The 19,677-nt window shown below is 42.6% G+C and overlaps 1 protein-coding gene across 2 annotated transcripts in view; it reads left to right on the forward strand.

Annotated features, from left to right (window-relative positions):
* Window positions 1–19,677, forward strand: part of EBF2 (EBF transcription factor 2) — a 190,359-nt gene that overhangs the window by 143,459 nt on the left and 27,223 nt on the right. For both annotated transcript variants that reach the window (XM_082402795.1, XM_082402794.1), the window contains exons 8-10: window positions 4,060–4,177; window positions 5,705–5,835; window positions 6,749–6,875. In XM_082402795.1, the coding sequence (XP_082258921.1) occupies window positions 4,060–4,177; window positions 5,705–5,835; window positions 6,749–6,875 (376 nt within the window). The remainder of the gene's footprint in view (window positions 1–4,059; window positions 4,178–5,704; window positions 5,836–6,748; window positions 6,876–19,677) is intronic.

Below are 19,677 nucleotides of genomic sequence, written 5' to 3' on the forward strand. Positions count from 1 at the left end.
AGTTAACAAGGTAATGGTAAGAAATGTTGACCTTGATTTGTTTAGCTAAGATGTAAAGATTTTTGAAGGTCAAAGGTGTCCTTGTGTAGTGTTTTGGAGTCTAACTGTGTCTGACCCTCTAACATTAAGCTGCTGTGGCCTGCAGTTTTGAAGAGTGAAGCAAACCAGGGGGAAAGAGAGAAGGGGGAGAGAACAGGAAATGGAGTGAGGTGTTTCAGGAAGTTGTCAGGGGTTGACTGATTGATTCCAGATGGAAAAGGTCAGCCTTTGTGACCCAGGAAATACTCACTGGGGGAAAGAAGTTGGCTTGTGGAAGGGGAAGGCCTGGGAGGGAGACGATGCTGGAATGCACAATCCACTTCCTTCAGTCTTCAAACATTCAGAAACTTTAACTTCTCTGAATAGAATAATATCAGTGTTGTCATCGTTCATCAGAAAATAGTGAAGGAAGTTAAATTCGAAGCTTTGAATGTACCAAATGTATCTTCACCTCCATCATGTCGTTCACTCTTCCAGAAGGAGAGTGAGTGTATGGAAAAGTCAATATTTGTGTGTGTCTCCATGTATAAGAAAAACAACCATTCCTAAAAAAAAGAACCACCACCAAACATGTCTGGTTTCACGTGGTGGAGTTTGTGTATCAAATCCTTTACGTTTTGTAAATTCAGTTAAATTGGCAGGCTCTCTTAGATCCCTCAAAGTCTAAGATATTTGGAATATTAAAAACGGGAACTTGCCTCATATCTATATATATACAGGCACACGCACATACATTTGGACATAATTTAAAATCTTGTAATAAATTTTGCAGACACTGAAATAATTCAGGTTAATTCCCTTGCTGTCATGAGAGGCCAGCGCTAGCCAGCAAGAGATTAAAATTTATTTCCATTGTTAATAGAAAATAATGAAGTGCATCTGAACCATCAGGGTATGTCATTCGGGAAATGTTCTCTTTGGAACCAAGTCTCACTCCACCCAAATGGACAATGATGAAATCAGCTGGCTCAAGAAAGCCCCATATTTTGTGGCAGGAATGCACAAGGAGCGTTCAAGTACAGTGTAAAAAGGAGCTTGTGGAATGAATTAACGTGGTCTCGGAGAGAATGCTCTTCACATCCATATAATCTTCACACAGGTTGAGGTTCCCCTCCTTGTGCCTAGCACAGCTCGTTAGCAGTTAAAGCCTGAACCACCCTCTCGTTTTTGGTTTTTTCCAGGGATGACAGCTATGTCTTTTTTTTTTTTTTTTTTAACTTGTGCATTGAAGGATGGGAACAGTGTTCCTGATCAAGGGAACAGCAAGTATTAAGCTGAGGAGTGGGTGTGGTATTTTATGCATATAAACTAAGACATACTCTTTGTTTGGTCTTACCTGAATAATGTGATGAAATCAGCATCCTTTCAGTTACAAAGCCAAAGACTAAGAGTGATTTTGGAGCCTACCTTCTTTGCCACCCCTGCATCTTAACAGCTATGTCTTTGAAAATCCATTCACGCACACAACTTATAAAAGTGATCCGATTCCTCTTTTTTTTACTCCGCTTTGTCCTATTATTTTCTGCTGGTAAGCAGAAACAGAGGTGATTGCTTTCAGCCTTCGTGTTCATCTTAACCCCAGGACCAGGAGACTCAGCCCCTCTCTCCCTTTGACTATGATTCCATCCTGAGCTCTGCTGAGAGGCCCTGATAAGAGCTTGTGCCTCGTGCCCTTGCAGGGAGTGATGGATGTCTCTGTCTTATGGTTGCCACCGCACGATAGGAACTTTCTGGAAAGCCTTTCCCCAGACTCTTACCATGTTAACATGGACACAATTGAAAACAGACCTGGAGCTAGACAGGCTGCATCCCTGAATTGTGAGCAATTACAGTGATATAATTTTCTGAATGACAACGGAGTTTCCTTTAAGTTCATTCTGGTGTCACAGCGAGGCAGGGACACCGAATCGGTAGTGCCTTCACAAGTGAGGAGCTGAAGTGTGAGAGAGACACTAGCCAACCAGGAACACATTGTTCTGTGGTCTTAGAATCTCCAGGGCCTGACATAATAATACCCAGTACATACCAGGAGCTCAGTGAATGCTTTTGAGTTGATAACTACAGCCATTTATGTCCATGTAAAAATTCCTGTATGCCACTGTTATGCCGTGGCACCAGGCTAGGTGAAATACTTTGTGGACTCATGATTTTAGGGGTTCTCCAAACCCTTATTATATTACAATATATATAAAAATTTTTTTTAGAGATACCATCTGAAATCCTATTTAAGGTTAAAAAAATTCAGGAGAGTGTTGCCTTGGCAAGGGGTAGAGGGTAGGGTGGATTGAACAGGGGCACCAGGTAACTTTCTGGGGAGATAGAAATGTTCTATGTTGTGATATGGTGTGGATTACCTAGTTGTATCCATTTGTCAAAATTGTGCAGCTAAGATTTGTACATTTCAATGCATGTAAATTTCACTTTAAAAAAAAGGGGGTTCATTATATTTATTTTGTTTGCTTGAAATAATTCATAGTAAAAAAAACCTTTAAGTGTTGTCCAGTGAATCTTCTTTCATATTAAGAGTAAGGCAGGGTCAAGGTTTGTCCCCACTTCGTTTAATAAGTAAGGAAGGGATGGCAGAAAAATTCCAAGTAGAATATCAGTGAATTTAATTTGGGAGTGGACAGGAAGAGCCATTTTTAAACACAGCTCTTCATTACGTATCTATTCAATGCCTTTCCTCAGGTCTATACATATACATGGATATGTACGTAACAAGTTCCTTTCTCCAAAAAAAAAATGCCATGCGTAACTAACAGGTAGACTGGTATCTAGGATGGCTCGCCTTCCTGGGTCAGTAAGTCGGTGGTGGATATGCCCAAGTCAATGCATTTCTGCTGTGCTTTCCCACTGTTCCTTGGCTGATCGCCACCTCTTTGAACTGCTCCTGCACCCTGATCTGCAGCACACACATAGAACTCAATCTGACCTCATTCTCTGTGCTACTTGTTTTGCTTGTTTGCCATGTTTCTCCAACCTGAAAGTAAGCTCTTTGAGGGTAGGGACTATGCCTTGTAACTTTTGTGGTTACCTAGCCCCTGAATCCCCCTTGCTGGAGCCTCCCCTCCAGAGCTTAGACTCTGGGAGGGGCTGAATGAGTAATATCCTCTGTCCTATCGACTGGCCAAACAAGGCAGGGGCGAGGCAACTAGGATGGGAACTCATCCATAAATGCTTTACATTTATTTTCTCATTTTATCCTCATTTTATCTCATTCGGTCCTCAAGATAGGCATTGTTGTGTATGTTTTACAGATAAGAAAAGTGGACAGCCGAAAAGGTTAAGTATAATTCTGCAAAGGTTCTAAGTTAGGAAGTAGCAGGCATGGGATTTGAGTTCCGTTTTGTTGGACTTTAAATCATGCCCTTCCACTACTCCACACCCATCTCTTCCCTTTCGTCTGGTTAGATGCTAAACGTCCTACATTGTCAGCACCGAATTCCGAAACCTTACCTTCTCACCCAAGGTGTGAGCATCTCCGCCGCTGCTCTCCAGCATGGGGGACACCAGGTACAATTCATCAGGCAGCATGTCCATACCCCAGCGTTACTCTGGCACACGTCAGATGTTCAAGAACCCATTCCCGAGAAATGAGAAATGACCTCCCAGCTGGTGTTTCCGTCTTAGCTTCCTGATCACACACAATCTGCTCCTTGTTGCGACTGCAGCCCGAAGGGTCACCTGGGAATGATCGTCCAAGTCCTTTGATAGAGATGAGTTTCCTAGAACCAGCCAGTCAGATCGCCAGCTGCCACACTTCGTCACCTGGGCATAGCTGGAGCACAAATACGTGACAGCACGTGGGTGAAAGGCGGCCTCTTTTTCCGTGACGCTCTGCTATTGTTACAGGAGGCGGCTAACCCGTCGAGATGCCGGGAGCATGCCTCATCCCAACGTTCTGGTCCGTCCCTTGTTAGCCATATGGAAGTCTGGCAAAAGAGTTTTGCACCTTTTACGACTTTCTGGGAAACTAACTCAACCCACCCCCCGCCCCGCCTTTATCCTTGAAATCTGCAGGTCGTGTTGTCAACAACGGTGAACGTGGATGGACACGTGCTGGCTGTTTCCGACAACATGTTTGTTCACAACAACTCGAAGCACGGGCGGAGAGCGAGAAGGCTGGACCCGTCGGAAGGTAGGGCTCTCTGCTGTCCAGGCTGAGCCTGGCAGACAAATGATGTTCTCCACAAATTTCCTTGTTTGAATTTCAAACTGATGTCTCTGAGTAGGAGTGGAGAAAGTACACAAGACCATGTGGATTTAAAAATGAAGCTGTAAACAGTGACTTCTGCCTCCTTTCATGTAAGCCCCACACATCTCCCAGCCAATGTTCAGGGCCCCGTGCCTCACCGGCTCTTTCATTCAGTTCTGTGGGGTTTTCTTTTTTTTTCTTTTCTTGCTAGAGGGGCATTTCAGGCAAATGTAGGCCTATGACATCTTAGTTAAACAGGAACATTACCGTGCCAGACATGTATGAATAAGTGTCAGATGTGCCCTTAAACAGATTGTGGGCAAAACAAAACAATGTGCAGAATGAAACTGACACTAATTGATTTTTGTTTGCTTGGACAAGAAGAAATCATGGTCTGCTCTGGGTAGTTTTCCAAGTGCGTTAAAGTAATTAGAAATACTGGTAACTGTTAAACTTCAAGTTGTCCAAAAAAATAAAGTATATCGAGGAAGATAACTGACAAACCTAAGTAAATCCCATCTACATTCTTTTTTCCCCACTCCTCAACTCATTAGTGTACAACTCAACTCTTATAATATAGAATGAATGGCTAAATGGGGCTCCTATTTTAGTGTGATGTCTTGCTGTATACTGCCCACCAGACCCCACCCCATCTTGGCCCTTAAAATGTGTCTTGTATCATTTCAAACAGGAATTAATGAACTGAAAGAAAATGATTGAATCAGTAAAGAATTTGGAGTGGTGTTAATTCTCCCACAGTGGGCACTGAAAGGGGAGAAGAAAATCCCAGGGTTCAGAACTAGGAACCCATCCAGTTTCTTTTGACTGATTGGATGTGATTGACTGGCTGTTCAAAGGGGGCTCGTGTTTTTGGAGTCCTGCCAAAGTTCTCCTCCACCTTTGACCCTGTCAACTTTGGAAATGGAGTGATGGATTGACTTTAGTTATGGCCTGAAAACCATATTGGGTTCCTGTTGGGATGTAAAGTCCAGAGGCCTTGAACATATGGAAGAAGGAGGGAAAATCCTTCCTACAAAGTTAGGAAAGTGATTAGAAATTGTCTCTTGATAGAGCTGAAAAAAACCTTCAACTATGATAGATTTTGCTTTCTCCTTCTCTCTCTAGCACATTAACAGACCCTGTAGATCTTAACATCTTGGGACAGAGGAGGTGGGGAGAGAAAAGGGATTTACACATTTGTAGTGTGAACAACTTATAAAAGTATGGGGAAAAACAACAGAGTTTTAAAAGCACCTTTTGCACAATTAGCCGTTTTCATATATAGTGGTCAACTCATTAGGCTTTGATGACCTGGTGAAAACCAACAACCAATTAGGGAATGATGGCAAGTCAGCAAAGCTCCACTTGAACTTCTTAGATGACCAAGAGCTTTCAAGCGCAGCCAGTCCCCAAACTCCAAACTTCAACCACCAAAGGGCAAACCTGACTTCTTCTTTCCTATCTTCTTAGCTACTCCATGCATCAAAGCCATTAGCCCGAGTGAAGGCTGGACCACCGGAGGAGCCATGGTCATCATCATTGGGGACAACTTCTTTGATGGCCTCCAAGTGGTGTTTGGGACTATGCTTGTATGGAGCGAGGTAGGCAAAGGCAACTCGCTTCCCTGATTTTCTTTGCCCCAAAGATTGTTTTGATCTGGGGAAACTAGTAATTCTGCAATGTCAGCGGCATGAACACACACTACTGAGTACCTATTATAAGTGGGGCACCAGGATTAAAAGACATGTAAGCCACAATTTACTGCAGGCATGGATCCCTTAAAAAGATAAATATTCACTGCAGTACTGTTTATAATTGTGAAAAATTAGAAACTGGCTAGATATTGGATAATAGGAGAATGGTTCAATGATGAAGTGTCATCATTTATTTAAAAATTTTATTTGAAATATTTTTAATGACATAGGAAAAGGGAACACATGCTATAATGCTAAGTGGAGAAAAAAAAAACCAGGACAACAGTATCTATGGATGTAAAATCTAATTATATAACACACAACCACAGAAGAGTACTGGAAACATGCCAAAGATTAATAACGATTGTCTCTGGGTTATGCAATGTTAACATTTTTCTCTTTATTTTTCTGTAATTTCCAATTTTTCTACTGTGATAATGAGAAAAACAGCAAAACAAGTTACAAAAAGATATGTAACAGTGCTACGTTTGTAATGGAAATTGCCAAATCAATTTGTGAGGTCACGGCAGTGTAGGAGTGAGGGAAGGGAATGATTGCAGGGATGGGGGTTGGGTGGGCATGGGAGGTGAGAGGGACTTGAGCTGGGCTGATAGGAAGGGAAGTGTAGACAGGTTGGGTTGAAAGGAAATTCCAGGGTGAGAGAGAGAAACACATGAGACACAGGGACAGGGCATTCAAAGCATCTGGGGTGTCATGAGCGCACCACTTTGCCCTGGGTGGGGGAGGGGGCAGCAGCAGGAGATGCTTGTGTGCTCAGTATCTGCACGATAACTCGTATAACAGGTATTTTATTCCTCAGCTAATAACTCCTCATGCCATCAGAGTGCAGACTCCTCCTCGGCACATTCCTGGAGTAGTAGAAGTGACATTATCTTATAAATCCAAACAGTTCTGCAAAGGAGCTCCAGGGAGGTTCATTTACACAGGTGGGTGAGAAAACGATTCCAAGGGAGACTGGCTCCTGGTTCACCTTTGCTCTGGTTCCTACTTTTTACGCTTTATAATCATTCTGACTCTTCTAGGTCTTTCTACTGGTGTGGGAAGGGTGGAATGGGCGATAGGCACTGAACGGGGACATGTGAACCTGATTCTAAATTTGTATTTTATGTAAGCAATTTCTGCAGTCTGGGAGACGGTCATGGCACCTCATTTCAGGAGCCCATCCTTATGAATTTAATTCAGCTGGAACCATGCTAGAATAGATTTTTCTCCAAGCAAATCAGATAAAAAAATTCAACAAAGTTGCTGGCTATAACTCAATTTTCTTGAAAAGGATTCAAGAAAGTTGCCTAATGGTGCTGCAGAGTGATTCAAATTATTTTACAATTTTATGAAAGTAGAAATGATCTAATTGGTTCAATATTTGTTGAATGCCTACATTGTATCTACTACTTTTTCCCAGGTTAAAGGGACAATGACATAGAAGACATGGTCCCTATTTGGAAATTTAGAAACTATTGGAAGAGGCAATGGTATATTGCACAGAACAGCAGGAGAATTAGAGTGTTCAAAATGTTTAGTATTTCCAGTGAATGGAATACGAGTTTCAGGAAGAGTGACTTTAATGTGGGCTACAGCAGTGGGATGAGGCTTCAAGGAGGAGATGAAATTGAAGACCATTTTTAAGGATGGGGAGGATTTGGATCGGTAAAGAGAAAAAGGAAGAGAGTTTCCACTATGGGACTCTTATGTGCAAAGGCGCAAAGGGTGACGTGTGCTTGTATCTGGAGGAGAGAAGGCTGGTTCAACAGCTGTGGGGATCCATTTAGGTAGAACTTATGCCAGAACTTAGCTGAGACGAGCTAGGCATGGCAGGGAAGGAAACCATAAAACAGCTCAAAAGTTCTGCGTGGTGCCTAAAACAGGGTCACGTGACATTAAACAAGGTCACATGACGAAAAGCCTGGGGAATAGACGTAAAAAAAAAGCCTGCGGGAGTGATGTAAAGCAGGGTCACATGAAGTAAAGCCTGGGGAACTGATGTAAAGTTCATGTTCATAGAGACAGAAAGTCGAATGGTGGTTACCAGGGCTGGGGGGATGGGGGCAATTGTTGTGTAATGGGTACAGAGTTTTAGTTTTGCAAGATGCAGAAGTTCTGGAGGTTGGCTGCACAACAAAGTGAATGTACTTAACACTACTGAACTGCACATTTAGAAGTGGGTTAAAAGGGTAAATTTTGTTATGTGTATTTTACCGCAGTTTTAAAAAATGAAAAAAAGGCCTTGTATGGGAGCTAGGACTTAATTTGGCAAGATCTAAGATGACATTGAAGGTTCCTATGTGAGAGAGTTACTCAAAACTGTTATCTTAGGAAAAATGAATGCTGTTGATATATAAAGACTGAGTTAGTCAGGGGAACAGCTGAGGGCAGGGAGATAAACTAGAATATTGTTACTTTGAAGAGAAGATAAGGGGAAAGAAAGAAATATAGAAATCAAGAAACTACATCAGACATATTATGAATTTCTAACAATATTATTTTATAGCGTATTCTTTCTCATTTGGACTTAACCTCCTGTTCTTGTTTAAGCGTAAATGTCGGGTTAGATATCAATTAGGAGTAGGTGGAAGAGGGTGATTTTTAGGTATATATTTAACATTTTGCCTTTGAGGTTTTCTCTCTGCGATAGGCACATCTTGGTTGGGTTACCTGTTTTTGTGGATCTATGGAAGACTCTATTGCAGTTGCAATAAAATATTTACCATTCTAGCTCCAAAGGGACATAGTTTTTGAGTCATTTAAATGAGCATTTATTACATGCCTACCATGGGCTGGCACAGCTCTGGGCTCTGGGATATAGAAGTGGGCAAGATAAAGCCCCCCATCTTAATAAAGCTTGCATTCTAGAGGGGGAGACAGAGAACAAGAACATACATGATATAATTTCAGATAGTGACAAGGACGGGATAGAGAATGAGGGAGGGTCTCTCTGAGGAAGGGGCATTGAGCAGAGACATGTATCGCAGGTGTGGAAATCTGTCTGCCTCCGTCCTTATCTTTTTGACCTCCTGTCTTCTCCATTCACATTTCCTCTGTCCCTGGACCTCCTCGGGGCTGTGTTTTCTGTTTGGTTCACCAGTGTTAGCTAGAATAGCACCTGGCAGTCAATGAATTGGGGGCAAGTGTCTCAGGTAGAGAACAGATGACAGCCTGAGAGGTGGGTATAAGCCAGATTTAAAAAAAAAGAAAAAAAAAGGAGCCCACATAACAGTAAAAATAATAGATGTTATGTTACATGTAAATCCAAAAATTTTAGAGATAATGAGACATCGAAGAGCATCTGGTCAAACTCCCTCTGTTGCAGGTGAGATAACTGAGACCCAGGGAGAAATGACTTGCCCGTTGAATTCAATGTGGAGTCAGAACAAGGACTCAGGGCTCTGGCCATCCTGCCTGGTGACTTCTGTTTAGCAATGCAGTGTCGGCAAATAGTTCTGTTTTCCTGATGCGCTGAGACATCGTTGACTTATTCCTGAAGCAAATATCAGTTGAACGTGCCCATTCTGCCCAGCCCTGTGCTCTGTGCTGGGGCCACTGCAGACCAGTCAGACCAGGGGGAACCTTCCTTCCTCAACGTTATGATATAGCAAAATAAACGTGAACTGCTCATGCTCTGGGGTCAGACTGGCCGGACGCACAGCTTGGCTGGCCTCTACATAGTTTTAAATCTTGCAGGAGTGACTTAACCTCTTCGTTTCCCCATCTAGAAAATGGGTTACCTACCTTCCAGACCTGTGATGAGGACTAACTAATACAGTGCATGGCAACAGTGGTGCGCCGGTAAAGGTTTAACAGCCAGCTCTCCAGGGAAAAGGGGCAGGGGAGCATTGGTTTGCAGCATTCGCTGATTTCCATGGTGCAGGTACTCTCACCATGGCTGATTTCAAGCTACCAGTATGACATCAGCTAGCTCACAGCATTCCTGAAAATTTAACAACCTGCTCTCATGAGCTGGTACACACCAGGTCTAGAGCACCTCTGCATGTAAAGCATTTGAAATAGAGAGCAACTGTATCTTATTATTCGAAAGGTGTGTATTATTAATACTATTATTGCTATTAGTGTTATCATCATGGAGGCTGACTTGAACAAGGAATTACAAATGTGGCGAGTTGTATAGGATGCTGGGGATATATGTCAGAGGAATCTTAAAACGATAGGGAAGGTTAAGGACAGTTGAAACACATGAAACAGTATGTGCAAAGCCCCTGTGGTAGGAAAGAACATGGGATATATTTGATGGCAACTATGAACAGGGAAGAAAGAGTGTTAAAGAGAGGTTGGGTTCAAGCTGGAAGAGAGGGTTGAGCCTGCTTGTGTGGCTCTATCCCAAGTGCCATGGGGAGTTGTTGGAATAGTTAAAGCTGGGAGTGCCATGATCAGCTAGGGAGGTCAGTTGGAGGCCAGTGTGGTGGCCCTGGCCAGAAACGATGGCAGCTTGGGCTAGAGTGCTGGTGGTGGGGACAGGCAGAAGTGGATGAAATTTAGGAGGTAACATTGACGGGACTTGATGATTGATTGGATGGGGTGAAGGTTGGGGAAGGAAGGGGAGGGGACGACTCTCGGGTTTCAGGTTTGAAAAATTGGGTGGGTATAGCTTAGAAAAGTGATTTTTAAAAAGGTATAAAGTGCTAAGGGAGTTCAGAGGAAGGACAAAATACTTCCAGCTGGCGGAGAGGTGGGAAGATTTAATATTGTAAAGATGTCGATTAATGAATAAATTTAACACAATGCCAATCAAAGTACCAACAAAATGTTTGGGGAAACTTTACAAAAGTTCACCTGTAAAAGTAAAGGTGCTAAAATAGGACCCCGCATTTTGAAAAATGAGGGGCCTTGCCCTACCAGACTTTAAAACCTATTTTAAGTTTCAATAATTAGAATAATACGGGGTTTTGCAGGAACATATAGAAATGTCATGCAACAGAAGAGAACACTTAAAAATAGTTTTTCTACACATGAATAGTATAAATACAGAAGTATTTGTATGGGTGAGGAGACATCTCAAGTCAATGTGGAAAATATGGAATGTTTAACAAACGGTGTTGGGCCAACTAGTTAAGCATTAAAAAAAAAAAAGGTTAGGTATCTAATTTCATATCATAAACTGAAACATATTTGAATTAAATATTTTTAATTAAAAATGTAGGCATTTCAAAAAATTATTATAATTGAGCCTTGCTAATCTTGAATCCCAAAGACAGAAACCACCAAGCATAAATATGTGATTACATAAAAAGAAAATTTTTGCATGTCTAAGTTTCCCTCATTAAATCAAAAGGAAAAGGACAAACTGGGAACGTATTTGTTACATATGACATATTATCTTACATATAAAAAGATTCATTCATTTGTTCAGCAAACTTCATTTTATGCCTACTCTTTGTCAGCCATTATGTTATACATTGTGGATAACCAGGTGAACATTAGATGTCTTATAAATTAAGCAGAAAAAAAAAATCCCAAATTAAAAGCTAGCAATGTACCGGGGTGGGGGGAGGGAAGGGAGGGTGGGATGAACTGGGAGATTGGGATTGACATATATACACTACTATGTATAAAATAGGTAACTAATGAGAACCTACCGTATAGCACAGGTAACACTTCTCAGTGCTCTGTGGTGACCTAAATGGGAAGGAAATCCAAAAAAGAGGGGATCTATGTATACGTATAGCTGATTTACTTTGCTGTACAGCAGAAACTAACACAACGTTGTGAAGCAACTATATGCCAATAAAGATTAATTTTAAAAAGCTAGCAAGGAACATCGGGAGTTAATTCAAGAAGGAATATAATCAAGCAATAAACATGTTTTTAAAAATCCCAACCACATTGATAATCAAATAAAAGCAAATTAAGGCAACTACAGGATAACATTTTTTTTTTTCCTATCAAGTTGGCAAAGATTTTTTTTAAACAAACGAAAATGCCTAGGATGGCAAAATTAGAAGAAAGTGGGGACTTTCTAACATCCTACTACAGGAAGGTAGACGGCTCCAGCAGAGTACCCTAATGGTACTAGCCTTAAAAAAGTGTATGTACCCTTTAACCCAACAATTCTACTTTTAGGAATGTATACTTGGGAAATAATTGAGTTTGCCTGAAGGTCGTTCATTGGAGCACTGTTTATAATCGTGAAAAATTAAAAGCATTCTTAGTGTCCATTAGGGAACTCATTAAATAAATAATAAAACATCCTTACACTGAAACACATTTTAGATATTAAAAGTAATGCTGTGGATGGATATTTAATTACATGAAAGATGTTGGTGATTTTTTTTAAAAAAAGCTTAAAAACTCTATGTACAGTATGGTCCAATTATATATATATACATATGAAAAAGAGTAGTTGCATTATAAAACCCAAGGTATGAAAGCCTGCATACCAAGGTGTTAACAATGGTGGCTTCTGGATGTTGATATTATTATTTAATTTTTTTCATTTTCTTTACTTACATTTATTATTTTCTAACAAAATGAAGTAATTTTAAACTAAAAGTTAAATGAAGAAAATATATAAGAAATTTGCATCACACGTTTAAATACTAAAACAGCACACATCGGCAATCTTGATTCTTTAGGTACAAAGAACGTATTTTCAGATGAAGCAGTGAAACTTCATCCTTCTCGCCTTTGAGAAGGAAGGACCTCGGGAGGCAGTTAGGGGTGAGAAGAGTAGGGATTGCAGGAGTATACGCTTTCGCAGTCAGAGAAGAAAACAGAAATACAAACACGGTCCAGGATAGCTCAGAAGCCTGGTCACTCTCCCTACAAACTTCCACTTTGAGGTTCCTGGGCCAAATGCGACTCGGGTTGGTGGAGACAAGCGGCTGATGTGATCCAAAGAGGGGACCAGACACCACAGGAAATGGATGGGTGGTCTCTTTTCTGGTCACCCCATCTAGCAGCCACTAACATGTAAAGCTAATTTACAACCCATTGGGAGTCTTAGACCAACAGCTGGAAAGGCAGTGGCTCCCCCAGGGGAGTGAAGGTGGGGCTGGGGCCTCCTCCAGGGAGCCCGCGGGATCGTGGCGGCCTTCTCCCTGTGAGGCCTTCCAGCCAGCCCGGCCTCGGAGCCACACGCTGTGAGCCCCTTGGGAATCAGCCCCTCCAGTCCCAACCAGGGCTACTGCAGGAAGGTGCTTCCGAGACCACCGAAGGCTGAGACAACAGTCAGCTCTGTGGTGAGGTGGAAAATACCACACTGATTCCAGAGGAAAGGGAAACCCTGAACCTAGAGGGTCTTAGTGGGGACAGCGTGAGATTCCGGGATGGGATGGAATCTAAGAGGAGGGGCAGCGGACCCAGACCTGCTTTTGGATGTGGGCTGTGTCATCCATGTCTTGTTTGTCCTTTTGTCAAGTCACCTAACCTCTCTGAGCCTCATTTTCTTCATCTGTAAAGCTCTGGCGCTAATTATACTATGACCCATAGATGTTTCCCGAATTTGGCTGAGGATAAGAATCATGCTGGGCCCCGCTCCAGACATATCGAATGGTACTCTTCTGGGAGGGTCTGAGAATCTGTGTTTTAAACAAAGAAATGAGTTTGGGAAACCTGAGTCCTGCTCATCAGGCTGCTGCAGTGACTTCCTGGCTTGTAAAGTATTCGACAACATGGGGCAGTTCTTTTGAGACTGAGTCATTACACCACGCACACAATAGTATTTACTCTTAGGTGGAATCTTCTAGAAAGAGACTCAAAAAGCAGGAGGTAGGAAGGCAGCCTCCAGAAAACCTCCCCTCCCTCAGCCGCCACCCCACCACACACATCTTATGGTTCATGGTCCAACTGTTGGTGGTTCCTGTATCCAAGGATGCACCACCACAATAAACCCAAGCCTGTTAGATGGAACTTACCTGGTATAATTAGACAAAATGCAGTAATCAGCTTCCCACAGTTGTTGCTGCCAAGTACAGCATAAACAACATCAGGGCTCTGAAAAGCAACACGTTTTCTTCACACTTGTGACTTTGCAGGTCTATTTTCCTCCAACCACGATTTGCTAAAGTGCAGCCTGCTGCTGCAGAGTCAAGAGATCCACACCAGAATCTAGCTCATCAGCAAAGGTCCCATTTCCTCTGTCTGGTCTGAGACCCAGAGATGGTACCAGCCGAGGCTTAGCGGGGAAGAGATCCCCTACACCCCTTGCAGACTTTTCTACAAAAAACTGGCAGTGCAGAAATATAATCCTGGTAGGGGCACCCAATGGGACCATGGTTATTGGTTGTTCAGTGTACTTCTTGTCTGTCTTGAGGATGCAGGGAGAGAAAGTCCGGAACAAGGCATTTGTGGGTAGAATTTCCACCGTCTACAATTGTAAAATCTGTACCATCCACAGAAACCAGTGAAAAATCATGATGCATGAGTGGATGGCAGGTCACTGAGGGTATGGGGGTAGATGTGCAGAGCTTTTCAGTATCTTCCTATGATCTTTTGCAGAGTCTGGGTTTCACATTTGATTGCTGGTTAAGTTCGGACAGAACTTATAAGAAAAAAAAATGATGCTAGTACTTCAGTGATCACATCTGTCGTCTATTGAGCACGTAGGGCCAGGTTCTGTCTTTTGAGCTCATATAATCACCACCTTTTCCCATGTTAATGGTTCCATTCGTATCTCAACTTTATAGATGAGAATCCTGCTGCCTAAGGTCACCAAGCTAGGTCCAAACCTAGCAGTCTTACCCCAAAGTTGTGCTCTTAACCATTGACCTGTGCTACTTACCAATAGCGTAATAGCTTCTTCGAAGAAATTACGCTAAGGCCATTATTTGGCTTCATCCGGAGTTTTACTTGGCAAATGCCAGTGGCCTTGGCTCTCTGGCTGTTACTCTGAGGAAGTGCACGGGCGACAGGCCTGGCCAGTGAGCATGGAGGGGGCTCAGAGGATGCCTCACCCGTGCCCTGGTGTTCCAGATCGCTAAATGGATATTTCTATTTCAGTGTGATATGTAGGCTTAGAGCCCATGAAGGGCTTTGAATTCCCTAGAAGTCGTAGAAATTATCCTCTTCATGAATAACTGAAATTGCAGAAGGCAAAAAAGTATGAACTCCACTTTGTTATTAAACTTGAGAAAACTTAGCACTGGAATGGAAGACAGTCAGTGACACAGAGTTTAGAGGCCTGAATTTGAGTCTGAACTTTCCAGCAAATCACCTAACTATTCTTCACCTTAGTTTTCTAACCTAAAAAATAGGAAGATACCTATCTTACTGGGAGGATGAAATTACGTAGATATGCAAATGTATTTTGTATAGGAATATACAAATATGAGCACAATTTACTATTCTAAGTGTTTGGCTGTGGGGTACAGAGTTCCTGGGATGAGGTCTTCGTAGCTTCCTTCCTCACTGCTGTTTGATCAAGGATGGACTTTTTTTTGCATGTCTTCTCTTCTGTAAAAGGTGGCTTCTTCTTGAAAGACCCACCATATCACGCCTTTCATATCTGGGTCGAGATTAGAAATCAGGGTTTTTAGGTGACAGAGAAGGCCAAGGCAGCCCGAGAGCATGGGGGCTGTTTGCAAGTGGGTTGAAGGGGAAACAGGTTTTCCAAGGAGAGGCCGACAGGGCCCAGCTGGCCCAGGTGCAGGCTCAGGAGCTGCTTCCCAAGGTGTGCAGTGAACTTAGAAGCTGACAAAACACCCTGGCTATGGAGACACGAGTAGAAGCTAAAGAATCCACGTCAACTCACCTCCTTCCCAGAGCAATTCTTATGTTTTACTTTTTTTTTTTTTTAACATCTTTATTGGAGTATAATTGCTTTACAACGGTGTGTTAGTTTCTGCTGTATAACAAGGTCAATCAGCTATACGTATACATATATCCCCATATCCCTTCCCTCTTGCGTCTCCCTCCCTCCCACCCTCCCTGTCCCACCCCTCTAGGTGGTCACAAAGCACCGAGCTGATCTCCCTGTGCTATGCGGCTGCTTCCCACTATCTATCTATTTTACATTTGGTAGAGTATATATGTCCATGCCACTCTCTCACTTCGTCCCAGCTTCCCCTTCCCCCTCCCCGTGTCCTCAAGTCCTTTAGCACAAACACATGCATTTGATTTCCCTGTTCATTATTTGGGCGAAAGCATTAATCAACAAGAAAACGGCCCAAACCAGGCAGCAGCCGGGAGGAGGAATGGGAGGCCTAGATGTTTCCACAGCCCTGCCGCCCACATCATACCCTGCACGGCCTCCTCCCCAAGGCTGGGCACGGGGCCTGGGGCCCTGCTTCCACTGAGCCGCACTGCACAGATGTGCACGCTGGATGGCAACTGTTAATAGCTCACCCACTTCACATCTCTTCTTCTTTTTTCTTATAGCATTATCCTGAAAAAAAAAAATCTCATTTAAGAAATGAATCTGATTTGTAGTTAAAAATACCCAATTCGGATATCAGAAAGGGGCCCAAGTACCAGTTGTTCCCAGTTTGCACTAGAAACAGGTTGCATGAAGAGCCCTCCTGGTAGCCTGTAGTTTTACTGAAGTTAAAACTCCCACTGCCTGTAAAATTTGGATCCATCACTCGGCTGAGTCTGAGGAATGATGTCTCTGTTGGGGAGACACCAGAATAGGGGGCTGTTGTTTCACTAGAGATATCACAGCCTCTTAATGGCCTGGTGGTCTCAGCTATAATATTCTAAATACACATTACAGAGAGCAGAGCATATTCGTAACTGCTCCATGGTGGCATTTAGATTTACCCTTGAAATTTATCTTTAATTTTTACAGTTGTCTCCTTAACCATGTATATTACTCCCTTCTTCAAACAATCTGTCTTGCTGCTGCAGTTTTTCTTGAAACCAAAGCGTAATTAAATATTAAATTAATATTTCATTTAAAATTAAATATCCAAGGCTTCCGTCTAATCTTTCACTTGTGCATTGCTATTTCTCACCTCGTGTTCTCATTCCTGTATCCACAAAGGCAGGTACCACCTCTTAATAATGTGTTCCTATATTATCTTTGTTCTTTTTTTTTTTTTACATTGGTGACACTGAACCTTTGCTACATTGAAACAAATGGATGTAGGGAGAGATTTCAGTGTAGCAAAGGTTAAAGACAACTTAATTCAACAGCCCATGGCCTCAACTCCACCCATCTCCACTTCTCAAGGAAGAATTTCACTGCACCAAATAAGTAATAGTCTTAGCATCATATAATGCAAGAGCTTACAAGGGGTCTTAGAGGCCATTTAGCCCAACCTTTTGTTTTTGCAGAGACATAAACCAAAGTCCACCTGCCCTTGAAGGTAGTGTGGTTGGTCAGGGTTAGGAATTAAGGCATCCCAGGAAAAGGCCAGCTTTATCTCCACCACACCATCAAATGCTATGAAACTATTTAACTTGGGAGCATTATAATGCCAATCGAACGTAGCCTTGAATCTTGGACACCTGAGGAGTATGTCAGAAGGTAGATGAATAGATGAGAAAATTGGAAGGATTGGGAGAGAAAGAGAGGAACCAAAATCATAGCACAAAGAAGGCAGATCTCACAGGAATCAATACGTTAAGATCAAAGCACTGTGAAGACATAGACACTGAGGGAAGAGCAGAATGGAGACATCCTAAAGGTGGCATGAGGGCAGGAGCTAGTCTGTGTGCATGCAAATTCCTCCCCAGGCAAACCAGGCTGTTTTACCCCTTCCCATCCTGTCAATAGAGAGTAGCTGTCTTTGACCAGAGCTGTGTGGAGAGATGTCCCTCATGCATGTTTTCTCCTCTGCCTGCATATCAAAGTCCATCTTCTGATCTGGCGGTCGCATTACATAGATTTTAGTTTTCTTGAGCAGGATTCTTTTTCCATTGCTTTCTTTATTCTTGGAGAAGGTTGGAATTTAGAGTTAGGACTGGAGAGATCCTCTAGTTCTGTGGCCTGGACCCCTTAGTGGCGCGTGGTCTCTGTGATAGAAGTGAAGATCCTTTGCTGCAGATAAACGCACATAGCTGCAGACACACAACTAGGCTCAGACTTTCTAGACTTCTGTCGGCCTCTCGATGGCCATCCATAGACTCCGCAATGTCCTAGGCTCCAACTGAAGACTTACTAGTGAGGAAAGCTGCAACCCAGGCCAACATCCCAGAGTGGCAGCCTGACAGAACACTCAGATCTACCTCACCCCATCATCTTCTTGGTCTCCTCTCAAATTTCTGTAAAGGAACTCAATCGGCCCTTGATATTGCCACCTTTGTGATAAGTACTTCTGTTGGTCAGTGGCAGAAATGACCACCTACCTGCAAAGTCAACACGATCTTTGTTGAGGGTTGACCAGAACTCTCACCGGGAGTGCCCTTTCCATGTTAGCCAGTGTTCCCTCTATTTCGGGGAAACAGAAGTAGAGGCATAAGCTGGGGGAAGCATGATCTTCTCTCTGTGACTCCACTTAAGGAAAAACAATCATATAGAATTTATCCATCTCACCAACCCTTTGGGAAAATTAATATTGAGCAACAGCCAGCTTTTTTTTAAATGAGTGGTTCCCAGTAGATATTTTTAAATACTATTTACTTACAAAAGGAACCCTTCACACATCACTTATGGTTTATATCTAGTCGTTGGGTCCGAGATATGTTAAGTAACCTCATATATTATCCCTGCAATCAAAATAAGAAATGACACGTAAGATCCAAGCTCTCAGGAGAAATATTATGAAATCTCAAGGTATTGATGAAAGTTTTTCCAAGGCTGATCCAAATGGGATTTAGATTCTGTGGCAGTTGAAATGTGTATTATTAAACTCCTTAAGCAAACCCGAATGACTCCCAGTGGAGGATTAAGACATTCTATGTATAGCAAAGGCGAAATTCTCATGTCTGAGTTTTCTCTATTGAATTCCCCCTTGATTAGCTTCTGTAATATTTAACTTCATGCCATGCCATAATTATTTAATAAAAGGTAAATATAAATTATATTTCAGTGGGGATATGACCTTTTACCTTAATGTTATGTTACTAAAGAAAGACATAGATAAATAGAGCCTATACATTGAAGCATATTTTTAATTTACTGTGTTTGTGCCTTGCCAGCATTTCTCTTATGTCCCCGTCAGCCAAGGAGTTGGCAGGACTTCACACCATCCCCGCACTCCATGTGGTAGCAGAGGCTGTAAATTCACACTGATGATGGCAGTTAATGATCTGGTTGGCCCTTAGAGACAGTCTTGGTGCTGGTCTCGGGCACCTCATTAGCTAATTGAGGTTTACTTGGCTCACACCAGGCCTCAAAAGTCAGAGAACACCCAGGGAGGGGGGAGGGGGGAAGTTGGGACTCAAGGTGAGGCTGAAGCGATAGGAGGCCAAACAACTGGTCTGATGCGATGTGAGTTTGGAACCAGAGTAAAAGCTGTCCAATGCAATCCTGATGTTGTGAAGGCTGAACCCTTGAGGGACTGACTGAGTTCTCCTCTTACAGTTTGGTGTTGAGTAAACGGTTTGGACTTCATGATTTTTACTTCACAGTTGCACTTAAGTGGCATGGTGTGTGTGTGTGTGTGTGTTCACAAGCACATCCGTGTAATTATTCCCTGTCCATATGGATATACACGACGGTGTGTGTCACTGTCTTTCTCATCTTGGATACACACAGAACCCATCCACAGGTTATGCCTGTGAAGTTCGGCAGGGGCTTCCAGAAAACACTCAACATGAGAAATAGATGAGTATATGTCTGTTTGGCTTATTCAGTTTAAAACATGAATTGCTAGCCCAGTGTGGTCAGGAGAGTCT

This window comes from Balaenoptera borealis (genome assembly GCF_965194805.1).
Source record: "Balaenoptera borealis genome assembly, chromosome: 8".
NCBI lineage: Eukaryota > Metazoa > Chordata > Mammalia > Artiodactyla > Balaenopteridae > Balaenoptera > Balaenoptera borealis.